Here is a 19,690-nt window from a genome sequence, read left to right on the forward strand (position 1 = left end):
GTGACCATCATAAATATGAATCAGTTGCCAAGCGTCTGAATGTAAATCACAAGACCCTGGAGATGCTGCAACATTCCAGCTGATCGGCATTTCTTTTGGGCTCAGAAGCACCGGGATCAGCGCCAAGCTCCAGCTGGAGCCTGGCACTGATCCTGGCGCTTCCACTGAGCCCTGACAGCCCCGAAGAAGCACTGATTCTGACGCTTCCGCTGAGTCCTGACAGCTCTGCAGCTCCAACCGTCGCTCGCTCAGGCTTGTGCAGTGCTGCCACCGGTTCAGCTCATTCCCCTCCCCCCCTATGTTTCTAGGATGGTCACGTGCCACCTGCCAGGTGCCAATGTACCACAGGTGGTACCCGTACCACTGGTTGAAAAGCCCTGCCGTAAATGATGTTCTGTGTAAGATTAAAAACTTGGTTCAAAGACCAAAGGAGAAATTTCAGCAGTAGAGACATACTGGTCTTGGCATTTTTTCTTCTTCTGCATATTAGGATATATATAAGTAGTCCTCGATTTACAACAGTTCATTTAGCGACCATTCAAAGTTACAATGACATTGTAAAAAGTGACATGAACATTTTTCACATTTACAACCGTTGCAGCATCCCCATGGTCACATGATCAAAACTCAGATACTTGGCAACTGGTTCATATTTATGACAGCTGCAGTGTCCTAGGGTCATGTGATCAGCTTTTGTGACCCGACAATCAAAATGAATGGGAAATCCAGATTCACTTAACCATGTTAACTAACTTAATAAATGCAACGATTCATTTAACAACTGTGGCAAGAAAAGTAAAATGCGGCAAACGCACTTAACAAATGTTTCACTTAGCAACATAAATTTTGAACTAAATTGTGGTCATAACTTGAAGACTACCGAAATACTAAAATATCTCAATATTATTTGTTAAAAGTTATATGCCACCTGTTTCACAGATAAAGTGATTATGGGCCTTATATGGTTACTCTAAACTTCTTGGCATGTTAATTTTAAAAAGCATGAAGAAAGTACAGGCAAAATATGTTTTTCCCCTTTCCAAGAGTATCTTCTGAAAATCTGTGAATAAACAGCTTTGTTAAATAAAGGTAGATCAAGGGGGCGGGAGATAGGAGTTAGCCCTGGTTGTCCTTACAATGTCTGCTTTACTGCATTTATTTGTAGTCTTAATTATTTATCTAAGATAATCAGTGAGATCAGAAAAAAAAAGGTAGAATAGTGGTGGGAAATCCATTTTTGTGGTGATAGCTGTATGCTCTACTTTCAGAGAAGGCTATCCAGATCACTTTCACAAGCAAGCCACTTTTCATTTTGGAGCAATTAATTTTAATCTGCATTTATTTTAATGCAGGTTTAAGACAAAGTGAGACAGTTGCTCTTGAGGTCTTGATTTAAAATTGTTCTGGCCTATTTTACAAAGGCAGAGATTGTAAAGCATGCCTGTATTTTCATCTTTTACCACATCCTGAGAAACAATGCAGCAGTTCTACAACCATTTATATGAAATTATATGGTATATCTTGCTTTATAAATTGTCCTTAACAAAAAGAAAAGATAGTTTAGATCCTATGGGTAAATAGTCATCATATAATAACCAGCCATTCATTTGAATCTTTAATTTTTTTTCTTTTTGTTTTTGAAGGGTCAGATTCTAGCACCCATCAAAATGAGATCAGTTTTCAGGTTCCTACTCAGTCAGAGCTGGGTGAGAAGTTCTCTTCAGAAGCACCCTGGACAGATTCTACTAGCCAAGATGCCTGTGAAGCAGAAGCACCTGTGGTCCAGTCAGATGAAGAAGATGTACAAGTGGACACTGCCCTTGTGAATACAGAAACGAAGAGCCCCTCTGATGTCAGCGATGAAAGTGATTAACAGATTTGAGGCCTGTTACAGTGCCCTATAGGAATTAAGACTGGAGTGAATGAGGAAAGAAATAATCGGCAGAGCTTGTCATGTTTTCCCTTCAGAGAGACAACTGTATGCAGTCGTAGAAAATACGTGTTTTTATATTAAAAGCATTCTGAAAGCACACTCATTAAGCAATAAACTCTTGCCTTTGGAACGATTTACCTTCCATGTTGATGCTTACTAAAAAGGACAAATTGTGAATAGATTTATTTTAAAATCTTCAGTAGAACTATATAGTACAGAGATAATTTTAAGCCTTTGTGGTAAGTTAGTATATTTTTGTTCCCAAAAGACTGAATATAAGAAAGGCTGTTGTATCATGCAATGGAGAATAGGCGGTATTTGGAACAAGAAAGATTGAATGGATATTTACATTAAAGAATTAGAAAGGTAGAAGTCCCTGTGTATGCTGTATCTCTATAAAAAAAAGATAAAACTGGATGTGTATAAAGTACTTGCTATTCTGCGTGTGTAGAGTTGAACCAAAAATGGAAGATCTATTTTTTTTGTCATTCATAAAAACTGCTTCATTTGAAGGGATCAGCAGTGGACAAAAAGCAATGCTTGGATTTTATAAAAGAGGGTGGGTGGCTTTTGGATTTAATCTGCCCCCCCCAACTAAGATTATATCATTGTAACTTAAATTATATATCAACACCATGTCCCAGGTATTCACAGTGGGATGTGAAAATAAGATACGTGCTAAGCATGAGATTAAAAGCAGGTTTTTAAGAAAACCACACTACCATTTCTCACACAGTGGCCCTTACTAATACAGACAAGCAATCTATGTATTAGATTTTTTTTAAAAAAAAGTATTCCACCTTGGATTATTTTTATACGTAAGGTGATGAACATATCTAATACTCCTTTCTCCTATTTTCCCCACAACAACAATCCTTTGAGGCGAGTTGAGCTGAGAGAAAATGACCCTAAGTCGCCCATTCAGTTTTCAGGCCTGACTAGAACTGACAGTTTCCTGGTTTCTAGCCTAGTGCTTTAAGCAGTATTTGTTATCTTTCATCCCTTTAGCAATATCTTGCACTATTTGTTATCTTTCATCCTTTTAGCATAGGAATGAGACCTGTGGTCCTCCAGGTTTTGCTGGGCTTCAGTATTATTAACCATACTGGTAGCTGTAGCAATATTGTGAGAATCACAGGTTCTACTTTCCCCCTTCTGTAAATATTTGAAGGATAGATGTTCTAATTTGATATTATGTCTATGATCTTGTTCTATGAGTGGACAAATATACTCGCAAATAATTGACAGCTTTATTTTCTATCTTTTCTAATATTTTAGAAAATATTGATTTAGCTTGCTCACAAAGCCTATGTACTATTGAATTATTCTGTCTCCAAGGAAAGAATTCAGTGCTGTAATTCTTCAAAACCCATCTGTTTGGGCTGCAAATTAGTTGAAACATTTATTTCACTTTTATTGCAGTAATATAGTTCTGCAAATGACCTGAAGTACTATTCCATAAACTACATCTTTTCTAAGCCCATGATAACAGTTCTAAATAAGACAGCTAGCTTTAAATCATATATCTACTGCTTTCAGAAGAAAGACAAAGTGTCCAAAAAGTGTATTTTTATTAAACCTTGTATTACAAACCTGAAAAGTAAACAAAGTCTGGCAATAAACATGAAGTCTTTCCTTACAAGGAAAGAGCAGAGCAGCGCTAATAAATTAAATGTCAAACTGTAAGCCAGTCAGAAGTTTACTGTCAAGAAGGAAAAAATACACAGCAAGGCCATAAAAACTGGACAACCACATTGGAAACACTCGACTCTGTGTTATTGTTAAATATTCCAAAACAATTCAGTCTTCTGCAACAACCAACAATTATGTATTTTATAAGACTTTCCTGACAGTCACTCACCACCGGCAAGCTCAGTGCAATATGGGTAGCTCTACGGTTTTTGTTGAATTCAATTATGAAACAAAAGAGTTTGTGAAAACTTTCCCTTTTTTATTCCACACATACTGTACACACAACCAGAAAAGGGCAACAACTACTCCATTATTATTTTTGTTGTTGTTCAGTGATGTAAGCAGCACTTATAAATGTTACAAGAAAAACCCTGTAAGCATCCAATCCAACCGACGAAGAAAGTGAAACGTAAGGCTTTTCTTCATCTTGTCTCTTTGCCACCCTTCCCCACCCTCCCAAGAAAAGGCTCAAGTATTTAAAACAATTTACAGGCTTATGTACAAAAGTTATGATACTTTTTTTTTGTTACACGTGAAAGGAAAAAAAACAAAACAAGACAAGATGGGAGAAAATGCATTTTCACATTCAAAAGAAGTATGCAAAACGTGCTAGTGGCTCTAAATGTGATCATAACAACAAAACAAAATTAATGCTGACTGTGACAAGAGAAAAACAGCAGTGGAATGAGAATGGAATGTTAAAGATTGCACGTCTATGACAAGAAGCATGGCTTCAATCATTTTTCAAGGATGCTATCGAAGGGTTTTTGATAAAAGTAGACAACAGCACCAAAAAAAACCACAACAACCCAGAATGGATTTCCTAATGAAATCAGGCACAGTTTTCGCTCACATGCCTCCGCAAGGCAGGCAGTCTTTTTTTTTTTTCTTTCATTTCCTCCTCGAACAGATGCATAGTGAAGTGCTGGTAACAGAGAACATTTTCTCCAAATCTCCCATTTGCCTATGATTAGAAAACTAAGTCCATCTTCAGCTGCCATAACCTCTCAAATAAAAGTGTGTATTCTCCAATTTTAAAAGGTACAAAACTTATCCTGCCTGTTATAGAACGCAAGCCAAAAGTATAGCAATTTCTTTCAAGTTTTGCCTCCTATCCCTTTTTTTTTCACTATAGAAAAAAAAATATCTGCTGACGTGATTGGAGAACAAATTATAAAACGCACCAAAATTCAACCTACCCAGAAAAAGAAAAAGGGGGTATTTAAAAGCCTTTACTAGGGGGGGAAAAGGCCTTTTTTGTTTTCAGGCAGCGGGACAAAAATTTTATCAGTTCCCTTGCTGCTATCAAAAAAAGTGTGTACAGCAGATAAAAAAAAATCCTGCTGTATCAAACTATCCTAAGTATAAAATAAAAATAAAAATAAAATTCAACAGTTTAATGCTAAATCAAAATTAGTTCTCTAAAACCAGAAGAAAATCTTCCGTAGAGCTAGTGCAAAGACAGCTTGTAATCTACAGCAATACTCCAAACTATGATATAATTACAAAAAATATATATAAAATTGACCAAAATGAGAGAGAGTGTTGGCATCTTCATGATTAACTTGAAGCACTTTTGGATGAACTGGAGGATGAAAGTCTTGATGATGGCACGTCAAGGGTTGCTCTCTTGCGAGGCCCTCTTTTTGGTGTAGGCTTGCTGATACAGATCTCAATGGTGCCGTTCTTGCCAGATACTTTTCCACAAATTTGATTGACTAAGCTGACGATTTGTTCCTAGTTGAAAGAAGAAAAAAAATGTGTTTTGTTTTGTTTTTTTTAAACAACCAACTTCCTATTCCAAATAACATGGCCGTAATATGATAAACTGAAGCCAAGATGCAGCGACTTAACTGACTGGCTATAATGTGAAGTGATTATTACTGCTGCTAGTCTCTATCACATGGACGTTTGTACTTGACCATTTTCCACCTGGGTTGACTCTGTGGCAGCCCGCCCCGTCCCATTTAAAATGTTAGCTTGCCAATGTTCAGTTCCTCTTTTCTAGCCATGCTGCCCTCTGAGTGCACTTGAGCACTGCTGAGTGCATTTATGTCTTTCATTTTAAGTCTTTATATTCTAAAAAACATAGAAACAACTGAAAACCCTCTCTACAAATTGCTTCCTTATCATTAAAATGCTTTAATTTCTCCTTTGAGAACCATCGTTTTTAGTTTTAGTGAAGCCTATGGCCTTAATTTTCTAAAAATGCTCCATTATGTGTACAGAGCTTCTCTACTAATGGACACGCTAAGGGCTTATTTTGCTGTGGCAAGAGACATCCACTGGAGTTGTATATCCGTTGCAAAAACCTGCTAGAACAAATCGTTTTGCCTTCATTTGGGAACAGGGTCTTACAGCAGAGACCACAAAGTCCAGAAAGTTCCTCTCTAGTCCAGTTGATGCTTGTATAAGCTTAACAGCAGTTAGGCCTCAAGCACCGATGAATGCCAAGGAAGTCAAGATTGAAGCGGGTACCAAACTCAGATCTTAAGCTTTCCAGATACAAAGATGCAATTTCAGCTTTAACTGTCAGTGTCCAAGAAATGCAAGCAAAGGCCCAGTTAAGAGGATCATAAGCTCCCAAGGAGAAACTTCATATACTAGATTTGCATCTGCCACTCTGGAATCCCAGCCACCAATCCTGACTATCGTTTAGTAGTTATATTTGGGAAAATGAATGCTAGAGCCATGAAATGAAGTCAGAATTACCCAGTTTTCCCTCTAAGGATGTAAGGACTTTGCAAAATGCCAATGATTAAACCACCTCCTCTTGTTAGTGACCCGATACTGTGGCACAATCCTCATTCCTCTCACAGAACAGAAACATTCTCTTGTGTAAGATGACGGCTGTAATTTTTAGCTGAAACACCTCGAGCTTCCTGGTTTTCTGCATCTAGTAGTTAGACTTGTAGGGCCAGTTTCCAATATATCTATGGGAAAAAGTAGTCTAAGGGGAAATGCTGTAGATCCTGGCCCAGATTTTCCAGTTAAGATATACATCAGTTGTAACTGATCAATACCTCTTGCCACATTGTTGATGGTGCTTAGTTGAGGCTATAATATTCTGACAATATACCAGTCTTAGCCCCTTGGATCTAACTAACATTTCCTCTTTGAGGAAAAGGCATGTTCAGTAATAAAAGAAGTAAATACTGAGGAAAACAACCTTGTAGGGTCTTTTATCTTAAACATCTCCTTAAAGCATATATTTAGCAACTACGTTGTTTTTCTCTGTTTTCTTACTATGGCTATCCAGTGTTCTGATCAACTGCTTATGCTAGGCCCATTTATCAATATTTCTAACGGCCCCTCAGACAGTCTCCTCAGACTGAGCCTCTTGATGATTTTAATATAACTCTTCTCTAAGTTCTTCAAAGGTACGGCCAGATTTAAGCTTATGGGAAACAATCTCTGTGCCCTATGGAATGATTCTTCCTACTTCACTTGACAGAGAAGGATTGGATTTTTCCCACTCTCTCTTTTGGTCTTGAAAGTCACCTCAGGCTCTTCTTGCAAGATATTATTAAGTCTGCTTCCCCTCTACCAACTTGATTGACTGCTTAGATTTAGGTACCAAAGGTTAGTGCTTTACACAGATAACAGCAGGCTTTTCACAAGTCCCCCTGACTATTCTATTCAAAAGAACAAGGATTATTTTTTAATCTTTTCCCAGTATTTGTCTAGAGCAGGGGTAGGCAACCTTGGCTCTTTTATGACTTATGGACTTCAACTCCCAGAATTCCTGAGTCAGCTACCCCTGGTCTAGAGGGATATAAGTACTATCATTTGGTAGGCTTGCTGACTCTCAGGCAGTCAGGACACCCTGACTGTGGGCGCTCCGGAACTATGGAATCAGTTACTGGTAGAGCTCCGGATGGCGCCCGATCTTCGCTCCTTTCACCGCGATCTGAAGACGTTTTTGTTCGAACAAGCCGGGCTGGCCTGATGGGGGATTGGTGGGGTTTTTATTTTTGTATTTTTATTGCTGTATTTTTGGGGTTTTTATAAATGTAGTGTATTAATTGTTTTAATGGGCAATTATTTAATCTTCTTTTAATATTTGTAATTTTGTATTTTATTCTTGCCCTGTGCACCGCCCTGAGTCCTTCGGGAGAAGGGCGGTATAGAAATATTAATAAACTAAACTAAACTAAACTAAACTAAAGTATGAAGTACCCCCACCATGTGCACCTTTCCAGGACATTTGCAGAGCAGCTGTGTCATCCTATCTAATAACAGTCATTGAATGTTACTAGCCAGACATGACATCTAGCCCTTATGCCTCATTTGGCAAAGTGGTGCCCTATCCTACACCTCCACAAAGTCAGCAGATTTTTTACTGGCTATTTGATTGATGGTCTCTGCATTCGTGCTGTTCTTCCACCTTCCCAGCTATGGGTGATTCATTTACTAATTCTTTTGGAAACAATGCGATGAGGAAGAACTTAGAATTGGCTTGTTTTGTAAATGATTGTTGTGATTCAGCGTCAGCCTGTGGATTCGGCAGCTGAGTCGGACAATTCTGAAGAGGAGGAGGAGGAGGGGTTTGGAGAGCCTTTGGTGTCAGAGGAAGGTTCTGATGCACCGCAGAACTCTCAGCCAGGCCCCTTCCATCTTGTTCCTCCTCAGACCCAGCTGTGTGAGCCTGAAAGATTGGAAGAAGACGATCCACAGCTGGCTCTGTTCAGGGACGCTAGAAGCAGGAGGCAATCCAGCAGAACTGAGCAAAGGAAAGCAATGAGGCAACTCGGGAGAAGGCAATGAGAAGCCACGCCTTGAGACTGCTGTTTAAAAGGGGAATGTGTGGGAGGTGCTGGTTGCTGAAGGCAACTGTTTGAAGAGCTTCTGATAAAGTTTTTTTATTATTATTTTAATCCCATTTATACCCCGCCCTTCTCCGAAGACTCAGGGCGGCTTACAATCTAAGCACAAATCAAATGTGCTTAGCAATAGCCTTCATTCTATGTATATGCCTGCTTATTAGGGGTTTCGCCCCCCCCCAAGTGGCATTATTACAAAGTTAGCTTATTGCCCCCAACAATCTGGGTCCTCATACAGTCTTGGTCTGTATTTGTTTAACTTTTGTTTGAACTTTTTCGTTTAGCTTTTGCAAATAAATTTGGTTAGATTAGTTCCAGCCCTATTGTTTATAAAAAGGGGTTGTCCCGGACATTCCAACAGGGCCGGTCATAGGCTGGAACAGAACAATGGTAAAGGACTCAGACTCCCATTAATTCAGCTCATCTGAAGGATATTCTGGAAGACTAGCTCAGGGGTGTCCAACCTTGGCAACTTTAAGACTTGTGGACTTGAACTCCCACAATTCTGAAAGCAGGCTGGCTGGGGAATTCTGGGAGTTGAAGCACACAAGTCTTAAAGCTGCCAAGGCAGGACACGTCTGGACTACATCATCAGCATGAATGAAGAGATAGTCACTTAAACCCAGATGAAATCAACTACTATTCAGCATGATATGAATGAGCCTTGGACGGATGTGCTCCTTCTCACTCCTTCATTACTGATGAAAAGGGAGACAAAGTTTTATGTCTGATTTTGCAAGTACGTCTAGACCTAAACTGTTAATAGTGAATTGTTTTAGTAAATCACAATAATGATCACCCAGTCTAGGATTCATATAACATGTTAAATCAATACATGTAATCCTCGACTTACAACCACAATTGAGTCCAAAATTTCTGTTGCTAAGTGAGACATTTGTTAAGTCAGTTTTGTCCCATTTTATGACCTTTCTTGCCACAAGTGAATCAATGCAGTTGTTAAGTTAAAAACACAGTTGTTAAGTGAATCTGGCTTCCCCATTGACTTTGCTTCTCAGAAGGTCACAAAAGGTGATCACATGACCAAGGACACTCTGCAACTGTCACAAATATGAATCTGTTGCCAAGCATCTGAATTTTGATCCTGTGACCATGGGGCTGCTGCAACGGTCACAAGTGTGAAAAGTAATCATAAGTCACTTTTTTTAATGCCATTGTAACTTTGAATGGTCACCAAATGAACTGTTGTAAGTCCAGAACTACCTGTAACATTTTTAAATGGAAGTGAGTAAATTTAAATGCTATTGTGTAATATTAAAATCATAATAAGCGCTCATTACAAGCTAGAGCAACTGGTATATTTAACTGATTACTACTGATAGCCTAATTATATACTAACTGAAATTTGGGGACCAGGATTAAATAAAATATGTATAAAAATATGTAACCTGTGACTCATTTTTCTGCTTCATAACGAACAACTCTGGACTTTCTGGCAATCTATATTTTTGCCACCCAAGAACAATGAAAAATGTCCTTTTGGTGTTAACAGTTTTGGCTTCAAGTGTACAACTGACATCCATTTTATTTGGGGGGATTGTTTTCTGCCTGTTTCTTTGGATTTGGGCAAGAACTCTTTGGTTGACAGGGTGCAAAATAGATTAATCCTCAATGAAGAAGCCAGCCTGGGTACAGAAATTTATATTACCAAGCACATTGATTTGTGCTTAGATTGTAAGCTGCCCTGAGTCTTCGAAGAAGGGTGGGATATAAATGGGATTAAAATAAAATAAAATAAAATAAAATAATATATTGACATTCATCCTAAATAAACATTGGGGCTTTTTACTCCACATTGTTTCAATTAGTCTAAAGTCCCAAAATTGGTTTGCTTATTTTTTTTTTAAATTCCTCCAAACTACAGGGAGTGCAGAATTATTAGGCAAATGAGTATTTTGACCACATCATCCTCTTTATGCATGTTGTCTTACTCCAAGCTGTATAGGCTCGAAAGCCTACTACCAATTAAGCATATTAGGTGATGTGCATCTCTGTAATGAGAAGGGGTGTGGTCTAATGACATCAACACCCTGTATCAGGTGTGCATAATTATTAGGCAACTTTCTTTCCTTTGGCAAAATGGGTCAAAAGAAGGACTTGACAGGCTCAGAAAAGTCAAAAATAGTGAGATATCTTGCAGAGGGATGCAGCACTCTTAAAATTGCAAAGCTTCTGAAGCGTGATCATCGAACAATCAAGCGTTTCATTCAAAATAGTCAACAGGGTCGCAAGAAGCGTGTGGAGAAACCAAGGCGCAAAATAACTGCCCATGAACTGAGAAAAGTCAAGCGTGCAGCTGCCAAGATGCCACTTGCCACCAGTTTGGCCATATTTCAGAGCTGCAACATCACTGGAGTGCCCAAAAGCACAAGGTGTGCAATACTCAGAGACATGGCCAAGGTAAGAAAGGCTGAAAGACGACCACCACTGAACAAGACACACAAGCTGAAACGTCAAGACTGGGCCAAGAAATATCTCAAGACTGATTTTTCTAAGGTTTTATGGACTGATGAAATGAGAGTGAGTCTTGATGGGCCAGATGGATGGGCCCGTGGCTGGATTGGTAAAGGGCAGAGAGCTCCAGTCCGACTCAGACGCCAGCAAGGTGGAGGTGGAGTACTGGTTTGGGCTGGTATCATCAAAGATGAGCTTGTGGGGCCTTTTCGGGTTGAGGATGGAGTCAAGCTCAACTCCCAGTCCTACTGCCAGTTTCTGGAAGACACCTTCTTCAAGCAGTGGTACAGGAAGAAGTCTGCATCCTTTAAGAAAAACATGATTTTCATGCAGGACAATGCTCCATCACACACGTCCAAGTACTCCACAGCGTGGCTGGCAAGAAAGGGTATAAAAGAAGGAAATCTAATGACATGGCCTCCTTGTTCACCTGATCTGAACCCCATTGAGAACCTGTGGTCCATCATCAAATGTGAGATTTACAAGGAGGGAAAACAGTACACCTCTCTGAACAGTGTCTGGGAGGCTGTGGTTGCTGCTGCACGCAATGTTGATGGTGAACAGATCAAAACACTGACAGAATCCATGGATGGCAGGCTTTTGAGTGTCCTTGCAAAGAAAGGTGGCTATATTGGTCACTGATTTGTTTTTGTTATGTTTTTGAATGTCAGAAATGTATATTTGTGAATGTTGAGATGTTATATTGGTTTCACTGGTAAAAATAAATAATTGAAATGGGTATATATTTGTTTTTTGTTAAGTTGCCTAATAATTATGCACAGTAATAGTCACCTGCACACACAGATATCCCCCTAAAATAGCTATAACTAAAAACAAACTAAAAACTACTTCCAAAAATATTCAGCTTTGATATTAATGAGTTTTTTGGGTTCATTGAGAACATGGTTGTTGTTCAATAATAAAATTAATCCTCAAAAATACAACTTGCCTAATAATTCTGCACTCCCTGTATAGATACATGAAGAGAAGATAAGTTCATCAAATAGCAGGTAAAACGTCCATCTCTGTTGCCTTTGTCTGGAGCTAATTAAGAAGTGTCCGCAATTGTTTTTACTGGGCATTATTACTGATACTACTGTTGTGGACACTAAGTTGATGTTGAACTTAATTATGGCAGCAAGACTTTTAGTAGGGCAATACTGGAAGAAGGAAGAACTGTCGACTATAGAAGAATGGACTTTAAAAGTTTCCAACCTGGCGGAAATGGCAAAGATTTCGGCGTATTTGAAAGACCATTCGCAACAGCGATATATTGTGGAGTGGAAAAAATGGATTGATTACATCCAGAATAAATATGGGACTAAAAAGTTTCATTTAACATTTGAATAAGTATTGATGTGATATTTATATTGCTTGTAGTCATTTTATATGAGTTAAAGTGCGATAGACTTAATAACTTATTGTTGTTAGCATATGGTAGATCATGATTGTTTTTACTTTTATACCTTGTATCTAGCTTTGGGAAGTCGGGGAGGGGGGAAGGGGAGGGAGGGGGGGTTGGGAGGGGTTTTGTTTTGTTAAAGATAAAATGTACTGAAAAACTCTTTCAATAAAAAAAAGAAGTGGAGGAGGAAGTGAGAAAGAGTTAAATGCCTCTTAGACATAAAAAAGACAATACTCTGATAGATACGTTTACTGTTGTTTTTAAATGATTTGTTATAGAGAGGTTTAAAGTACAAAGATTCTGGTATTATCTGTACTGCACATGCTACTTATTGAAGTTACAGTACGTCAACTGCGAAACCACGGCTTCACTTGATGAGCTTTGAAGACAGTTGCAAAAGGAAGAATATACACACTATGTAAGTAAGGAAGAGGCCTATTGCTAAGGAATTGTAATTTTTGCTGCTGTGAACACTGTTTACAGTGTAGGGCTGTTCAAAATTAAATTTTTTTATTTTATAATTCTTAATAAAGCAAGTGAGGAGGTAAAAGGCCACAATGCAAATTTATCAAGAAAACCTACTGCAACAATAAATATAAATTATCCATATTAAAAAAGCAAGAGCAGCAACTTTACAGATCACGCATGCAACATAGCAAATTTGTAAATTATACAGCCTTAAAAATAACCCACAAGACCAACAACAGTATTATACAGACCTCATCATAACGATACATTAGTTTCAATCCACGACAAGACTTCTGTTTTTCTACATGTCGCAGGGCGCATTCGAGGCAGAAGACAACATTTTCATTTTCCTGTACAACCTGCAATTTTTACGAACATAGGTTGAGAATACTGATAAGCTACAGGTCATATTGAATGTCTGCATTTCAGATGAAGCCTTAATGTAACTTATCTTAGCTAGTGCGATAGTATTAAATTTTTTGAAAACAATTTATGATTTCAGTAAAGCTAAATTCAATGTGTTATGAAGTAGTTAGCTATCCTGTTTCAGAGTAAATATTCAAATATGAACAAATATCCCCTATGGAGCAAATACCTCCACAGCAAAATTTCGTTTTGTACTCCTGACTAGTCTGTAATCTGGGATGGTGACAGATCAATTCTGAGCATCCTGTTCATCAGTGCTTTCCAGGAGACTGTTGAAATATATGTCTTGCACTTTGCTGAAGTATGTGGATTATTTTAGAAATTATTCTGTAGTTAGGAAACAATTGATATATTAAAAGACCAATAATTCTGTCAGATTCCTGTGGTAGCCCCTGCCCTCCTGAACAGCATCCCCCAAGAGACATGGATGGCGTCTGCTCTGTGGAAGCTTGGAAAAGCTCTTAAACTCTGGGTCTGATAATGATAGGCTGGGGGTGAGTGGGGATTGTTATATGTGGTTTTATTATGGCTTTTTAGTCTAGGCCACAGGTCTGCAACCCGCGGCTCCGGAGCCACATGCGGCTCTTTCAGCCATCTCCTGCGGCTCCCAATCTTCTGCTATGTGTAGTCAAAAAAAAGTGGGACTAAAAAAGTTTAACCAATCAATTCAAATATGCAGGGTAGGTGCATATCTCGCCTTGGCTCCACTCTTCAGTCAAACCTTGTTCTGTGCATGTGCGCATGTACACGCATGCACACACATTTTTTGCGGCTCCCAGTTCTTCCTTTTGTGAGGGAACCGGTTCCGAGTGGCTCTTTCACTGTTTCAGGTTGCTGACCCCTGGTCTAGGCTGTTTTGTTTTGTCTGTGTTTTTAAGTATCCATTAAACTTTGCAAACTGCAGAGTCTATTGGGGTGAACAGCTGTATCAAATAGGAAGGAAGGAAGGAAGAGAAAGAAAGAAGAAAGAAAGAAAGAAAGAAAGAAAGAAAGAAAGAAAGAAAGAAAGAAAGAAAGAAAGAAAAAAAGAAAGAAAGAAAGAGAAATGGACAGACAGATGGGTAGACACACAGCTAGGTACAGACAGATGGGCAGCCGGATAGATGGAAAGAATCAGGAATCCAGGGTTTGAGAAATTTCTCTCACCATGGATAAATAACAGAGATGCTGGCATATCTGACACCTTCTTTCGGATGTCTCTAACTGCCACTTTCGAGGCTTTTTCTTCCCATCCACTCCCGAGCTGCTGTTGTCATGGCTCCCATAGCGAGCTGAAGAATGGAGACCGGCCTCATATAGCTGCCGCCGCTGCCTCAATTCTGTGTCCCTGTGAAAATTAAAAATAATTAGAAAACAGCACAGTCTCAAAGGGAATTCAAAATTACATCTGGAAGTCCTCATTTTTACATGCAGCTGAGCCTTTAATAATTGTCAGTGGATAACGCAACACTGCATACGCTCCCAGGGAGCAGTGCCAAACTCCTCCTGCTGCTTAATCCCACCTAAAATTGTGTTAGTGACCATTGCAGATCAAGCAACAATTCTAATGGACTGAAAACTTCAGAAGTTGAGTTCTTGTTCGAATCTCTATGACACTCCTCTGTCAACTAGGCTGCTCTGCCAGCCTGAATTGCCAAAAGAAATGTCCCTCAAGACACTTCCTAGGAATCCAAGAATGATGAAGGCTTGACGTTTAGTAAAAAAAAGAAAAAAGAAAGAAATATCTGAATATATTGCCTAGAGTCATTGTGGCTTTAAAAATCTGATTTATGAATGCACAGATACATGCTGACCATAGAGGAGGAACAAATGGAAAATCACGTACAAAAGTAATGAGTGGATGAGAACAACACCAAGTTACTCAAAGCAGCACAAATTAGACTTCAAAAGAAGACTATCCTTGACCTGATACACTGAAGGTGCTTTGGATTGCAACTTAAAACAGTATTCTAATGGTTAGCAGTTTTATAAGGAAAGTTCTTGCTGTCCTCATAGGAAAAGAAATTCAATTTGAACAAGCCTGAGGACCATTTAGATGGACCCCAAAGGGAAAACAAATGTCAGCCCTTTTCACATTTATAAAACGCCCTCTTAAGAAAATGCACATATGGAGGTAACAGGGATGTAACATTCTCAAGAAGGAGAAACTCCATGTGGAGGTCCTCAATGAACCTCTCAAGTCTTCTGCCCTGAGCGCAAATATGCAGTGAAGAAGACTTGATTCAGACTATGCAAATTAACAAGTTCGTTTATTAAATACAATTTGTAGATTCCAGTCATCAGATTTTCTATGGATCCTGGATCTATGCGATGTGCTATCGATCACACTTGAATTGTGGGTAACGAAGCTACATGATAAAGAACAAAGAGAACACAGCATTATATTAGAAAGACAACACCTTTCTCCTGCTTTCAAAAATGTCCTAGAGAGGGATGGGAAAAATATTCAATACACTTTCCGTGTTGAAAATGGGGAAGCTGTGGAATTCTGCTCATGCCACAGTTGGGACTGCAAGACCGGCTTTCCTTGCTTATCCATAATTACAGAAAAACCTATACAAATATTCGGAGAAGAACGTTTTACGCTATGGATGCAAATACTGAGTTCCTTTATTAAAAAACAAAACAAAAAGTGAATGCTTGACAGGAGACCTGAATCCTTCGTTTTGGTCTTCAATGGTTTACCAGCACAGCAAGTGTTGAAGGTCTTCTCCATCTGTGGTTGGGCTCATTGGTTCTGGCTATCTCACAGCATCCTCTGCAATTGTCATTAGAGCTTCTTTCAAGAGAAAAGCAGATATGAAAACGGGGTTACCTGAGCTCTCTCAGAAGGGCCGATATTGTACTCAGAGCAGACCCATTTTCTTTCTTGGCTTCAGCTGTCGCAATCTGATACAGCAGCTTTTCCATTGAAAATGGCTTGGGTATATGTCGCTTCTTCATTTCCTACCCACAAACATTCCACTGTTAGCTCTCCCTTACGATACAATGAAGTACATTCCAATAGAAAGACCACAGCCTAGACTGGACCACATGCAATCATTCATATGGCATCTCCAAATCAGAGTTGAATATTTAATAGCTAACCAAATCTGGGATTTCCTTTTGAACGTTAGACATTGTCTTAAGAAATTTATAAGCAAAACAGGTGTTTGTAATAATGATGGATTTCGTTATATAGCATGGCACACAATGTGTCTGTGAAGTGTTTTGTTTTCTTTTACAAAAGGCATTCTGATTTTTTTAAAAGTTCAACACACACACACACACACATATATATATATACACTTTTCTACCTTGGCAGTTTTAAAACCCATGCTTGTCCACTGGGTGGTAGCAAAGTGCACAGTTTCAGAGACATTGTAACCGCAGCATACTTTTGACACGAAAGATCCTGGAAAGCAGACAACGAACTGCCCGCTCTGTTGTACAGTACGGTGCACCTTGATCCCCTCTTTACACAATACCTCAGGGGAGATCTAAGTAGAGAGAAGAAAAGAAACCCTTTTAAAATCTTATTTCCCTGTCATTCAGTACTTCCTGTATAATGCAAAGAAACTTGGATCTACCTTAGAAGTCTTCAGGTTACAGTGTACTTCAACCCCCATAATCCCACAATCCCTGTTACATAAAACAATACCGATATCACATAAACTTTAAATGCTGCAATACGAACTGGAACTTCCAGTGCTTATTCCTTGTACAAATGATATAATCCTGAAAACAAGCACAAGCCATTCCCTTTTGTTTAGCAACCACCACTGGTTGATCATTAAGTGAAGTGGTCACTAAATGAAACAACAACTGTCCTGATGATCTGATTTCAGCTGCCCTTTGCTTTACAGACCTGTGAAGAATGTAAATGCGAGGGTTGGTCACAAAATTATTTCATCAGTGTAATAATTGTGAATGGTCACTAAATGACACATTTGCTAAACAAAGACTACTTGTACTCTCAATACAGAAACACCTTAGAAGTAGATTAGACCGATTGATACACCATATTTGGGTGCATCAAGAAAGCTACTTTAGGTAGGAGTTTCAAAGTTCCTAAGAAAAATGTTTCCCATCCTTGGAGGTTACTTTTAATGGAAATCAAAATACCTGCCAGCCTTTTTTTATCTATTTATCAAGATTATTGGGGAGGGGAGAGTGGATATAATCTTTTTTTTTGGGGGGGGGAATGGATGTATGGGTTGTTTGGGGATGTAGTATTGACTGCATGATATGCTAGAAGTGAGTCTGAGAGATGGCAGGTCTGGGCTTACCATAGTATCCAGTAAGGTGGCTATGGAGTGGTTGTCAAAATGGACGGTGCTAATGATGGAAGAGATGAGAGAAGCGGTAGGATCTGAAGGTGAAATGTGAATAGTTTACCAGCCTGGAAATTATCTTCTTGTGTTGGGGAGACTGGCTATTTTGCTTCGTATTATCGGAAGAGTGTGAGATGGGGTACTTGCAGCTGACATGTGTGCTGCATTTGAAGTCAGAGTGGCAACAACAGTGGTGGGACGTAATGTGGAAGCCATCCATTGAGGGGGACAACTTACTCAAGGGGGAGATGGAACGGACATGAAGAAGACGATGGAGGTGCATTTTTCAGGGGGATGCCTCATTTGAGTAGAAGGCTGCTGGAGATGACTGGAAGTCTTACGGGGTGCATTGAGACTGGCCTGAGATTTGGATTTAACTTTGCCTGATATGGATTTAGACTGCCTGAGCCAGAAGAAGAAACCTGAAACAGCCATTGTAGTACCGTAGTTGTTGCGGGTTGGATGGAAGATAGAAAGCTCAAGAGCAGAGGTTTGTGACTTCCTTTTCATTTGGACTAACCCCCGGTGAAGCAATATAGTTCTTTGTTTTGATGATAATATTCTTTCTGAATTTTGAAGTTTTACTGATTTTCTAGTTTTACATTTCAGTATTTAAAAAGCAACGTGGTGGCTGGGTTAATCGATAGCGCAATAACATACATGTATCCTTAGTACAAGTATTTGTTAATTTGAAATGTGCTAACTGCAGCATTTATGTATACTAACAATTAAAAAGTAGCTGCCATGCTATCGTGTGGCATTATTTATTTAATGTATGGCATAACATGGACTAACAATATATATTAACATTTCATCTAGGTTAGAAAAACACACACAAAAAATTAAATGTTAAAAAGATCTATGGTCAAATACCAATATCTAGGCAGCATCGTTTGTATGAAAAAAAAATCAGATACTGGACTGGTACGTGCCCTCAGCTTACAGCCAGTCAGGATGGGATATATAGTTTGACATGGGACCCTGCAGTCACACAAAGGAGGGGGGATATTATGCCCCATTTTTACTGTGAGTCCAGGCAGACGCCATGTGAAGCATGAATCCTATTCGGGATTGTCCATTGTTGACATGGTAGTTCAAAGCCTGGCACCTATTTTCATATGTGGTGGACTTGTAGAAATATAAAAGCTTTTTGGATTAAAATTTGGTGGAACATTCAAAAGATTTTTAAGAGAAAGATAAAGTTTTCTCCGCAATTGTTTTTATTGGGTATTGTTGTAGATTGTGATGTTAAAGAAACTAATTTGATGTTGAATATGATAACAGCAGCACGGTTACTGGTGGGACAATATTGGAAGAAGGATAGTTTGCCTACTATAGAAGAATGGGTGCTTAAAGTTTCGAATCTTGCAGAAATGTCTAAGATTTCTGCTTATTTGAAGGATCGTTCACAAGAAAGATATATTTCAGTTTGGAGGAGATGGATAGATTATATTCAGAATAAATATGGGACTAAAAAGTTCCATTTACCTTATGAGTAGATTTTAGAGGGATATTGTTATTGGTACTTTGTATGTAGTTATGTTAAAGGGGAGTTAAAGCACATTATGAATTTGGTTAATTGTATATTATGCATAATTTTTATTTAGAATATGATTGTTATAACTATAATCCTGTATTTAGCTCTGGGAAGTCGGGGGGGGGGGAAGTGGGCGGGTTTGGGGTGGAGGGGATTTGGGGATATATTGTAAAATCTTGTTTTTGTAAAACTCTTTAATAAAAAAAAACAAAGCCTGGCATCTTTTTTTTGTGGGGTCATTTATATGTCTTCCTGAGTCAGAGCATTCAGTGACCCATTTGGCTTTCCACTAGGAATCTATGTTAAAGTTGTGGAGCAGATGTTGTGCAAGTGCCAGTGGAGGCTTCCTGGATTTGGATCTTCTGGCTGATAGATGAGGAAGGTATGCGTGTCCTGCAGGAGTTTCAGTATTTTCTTACCAGTGCATCTTGCATCTTTGTAAAACTGGTGGGGCTAGATGTCTCAGAACTGCAGCCAGCAGTTTTAATGATTTGAATACAACCGCTTATAATCCTCATGGTATCATTAAATCTGGCATCTAACTTACTTGTATGGCAGCTGCTAAGCCATACGGGGACAGTAGATCAGCCCTACTGCTGATGACCTGAGGGTGGCAGCTGA

General features: G+C 38.9%; 2 protein-coding genes across 6 annotated transcripts in view; one reads left to right on the forward strand and one right to left on the reverse strand.

The window, feature by feature from the left end:
- The window catches only part of DTNBP1 (dystrobrevin binding protein 1), a 54,213-nt gene extending 51,501 nt beyond the window's left edge, over window positions 1-2,712 (forward strand). For 2 of the 3 annotated variants that reach the window (XM_083360677.1, XM_083360675.1), the window contains exon 10: window positions 1,644-2,712. In XM_083360677.1, the coding sequence (XP_083216803.1) occupies window positions 1,644-1,873 (230 nt within the window). In that variant the 3' untranslated portion in view covers window positions 1,874-2,712. The remainder of the gene's footprint in view (window positions 1-1,643) is intronic. The other variant, XM_083360676.1, reaches the window with a different exon arrangement.
- A 775-nt stretch (window positions 2,713-3,487) lies between these two features.
- The window catches only part of JARID2 (jumonji and AT-rich interaction domain containing 2), a 244,922-nt gene continuing 228,719 nt past the window's right edge, over window positions 3,488-19,690 (reverse strand). For 2 of the 3 annotated variants that reach the window (XM_083360661.1, XM_083360662.1), the window contains exons 14-16: window positions 16,516-16,698; window positions 16,035-16,165; window positions 14,619-15,567 (exon numbers count right to left, since the gene is read on the reverse strand). In XM_083360661.1, the coding sequence (XP_083216787.1) occupies window positions 15,456-15,567; window positions 16,035-16,165; window positions 16,516-16,698 (426 nt within the window). In that variant the 3' untranslated portion in view covers window positions 14,619-15,455. Of the gene's footprint in view, window positions 5,363-13,044; window positions 13,153-14,365; window positions 14,547-14,618; window positions 15,568-16,034; window positions 16,166-16,515; window positions 16,699-19,690 lie in introns of those variants that run through there. The other variant, XM_083360663.1, reaches the window with a different exon arrangement.

This window comes from Vipera ursinii, assembly GCF_947247035.1.
Source record: "Vipera ursinii genome assembly, chromosome: 3".
NCBI lineage: Eukaryota > Metazoa > Chordata > Lepidosauria > Squamata > Viperidae > Vipera > Vipera ursinii.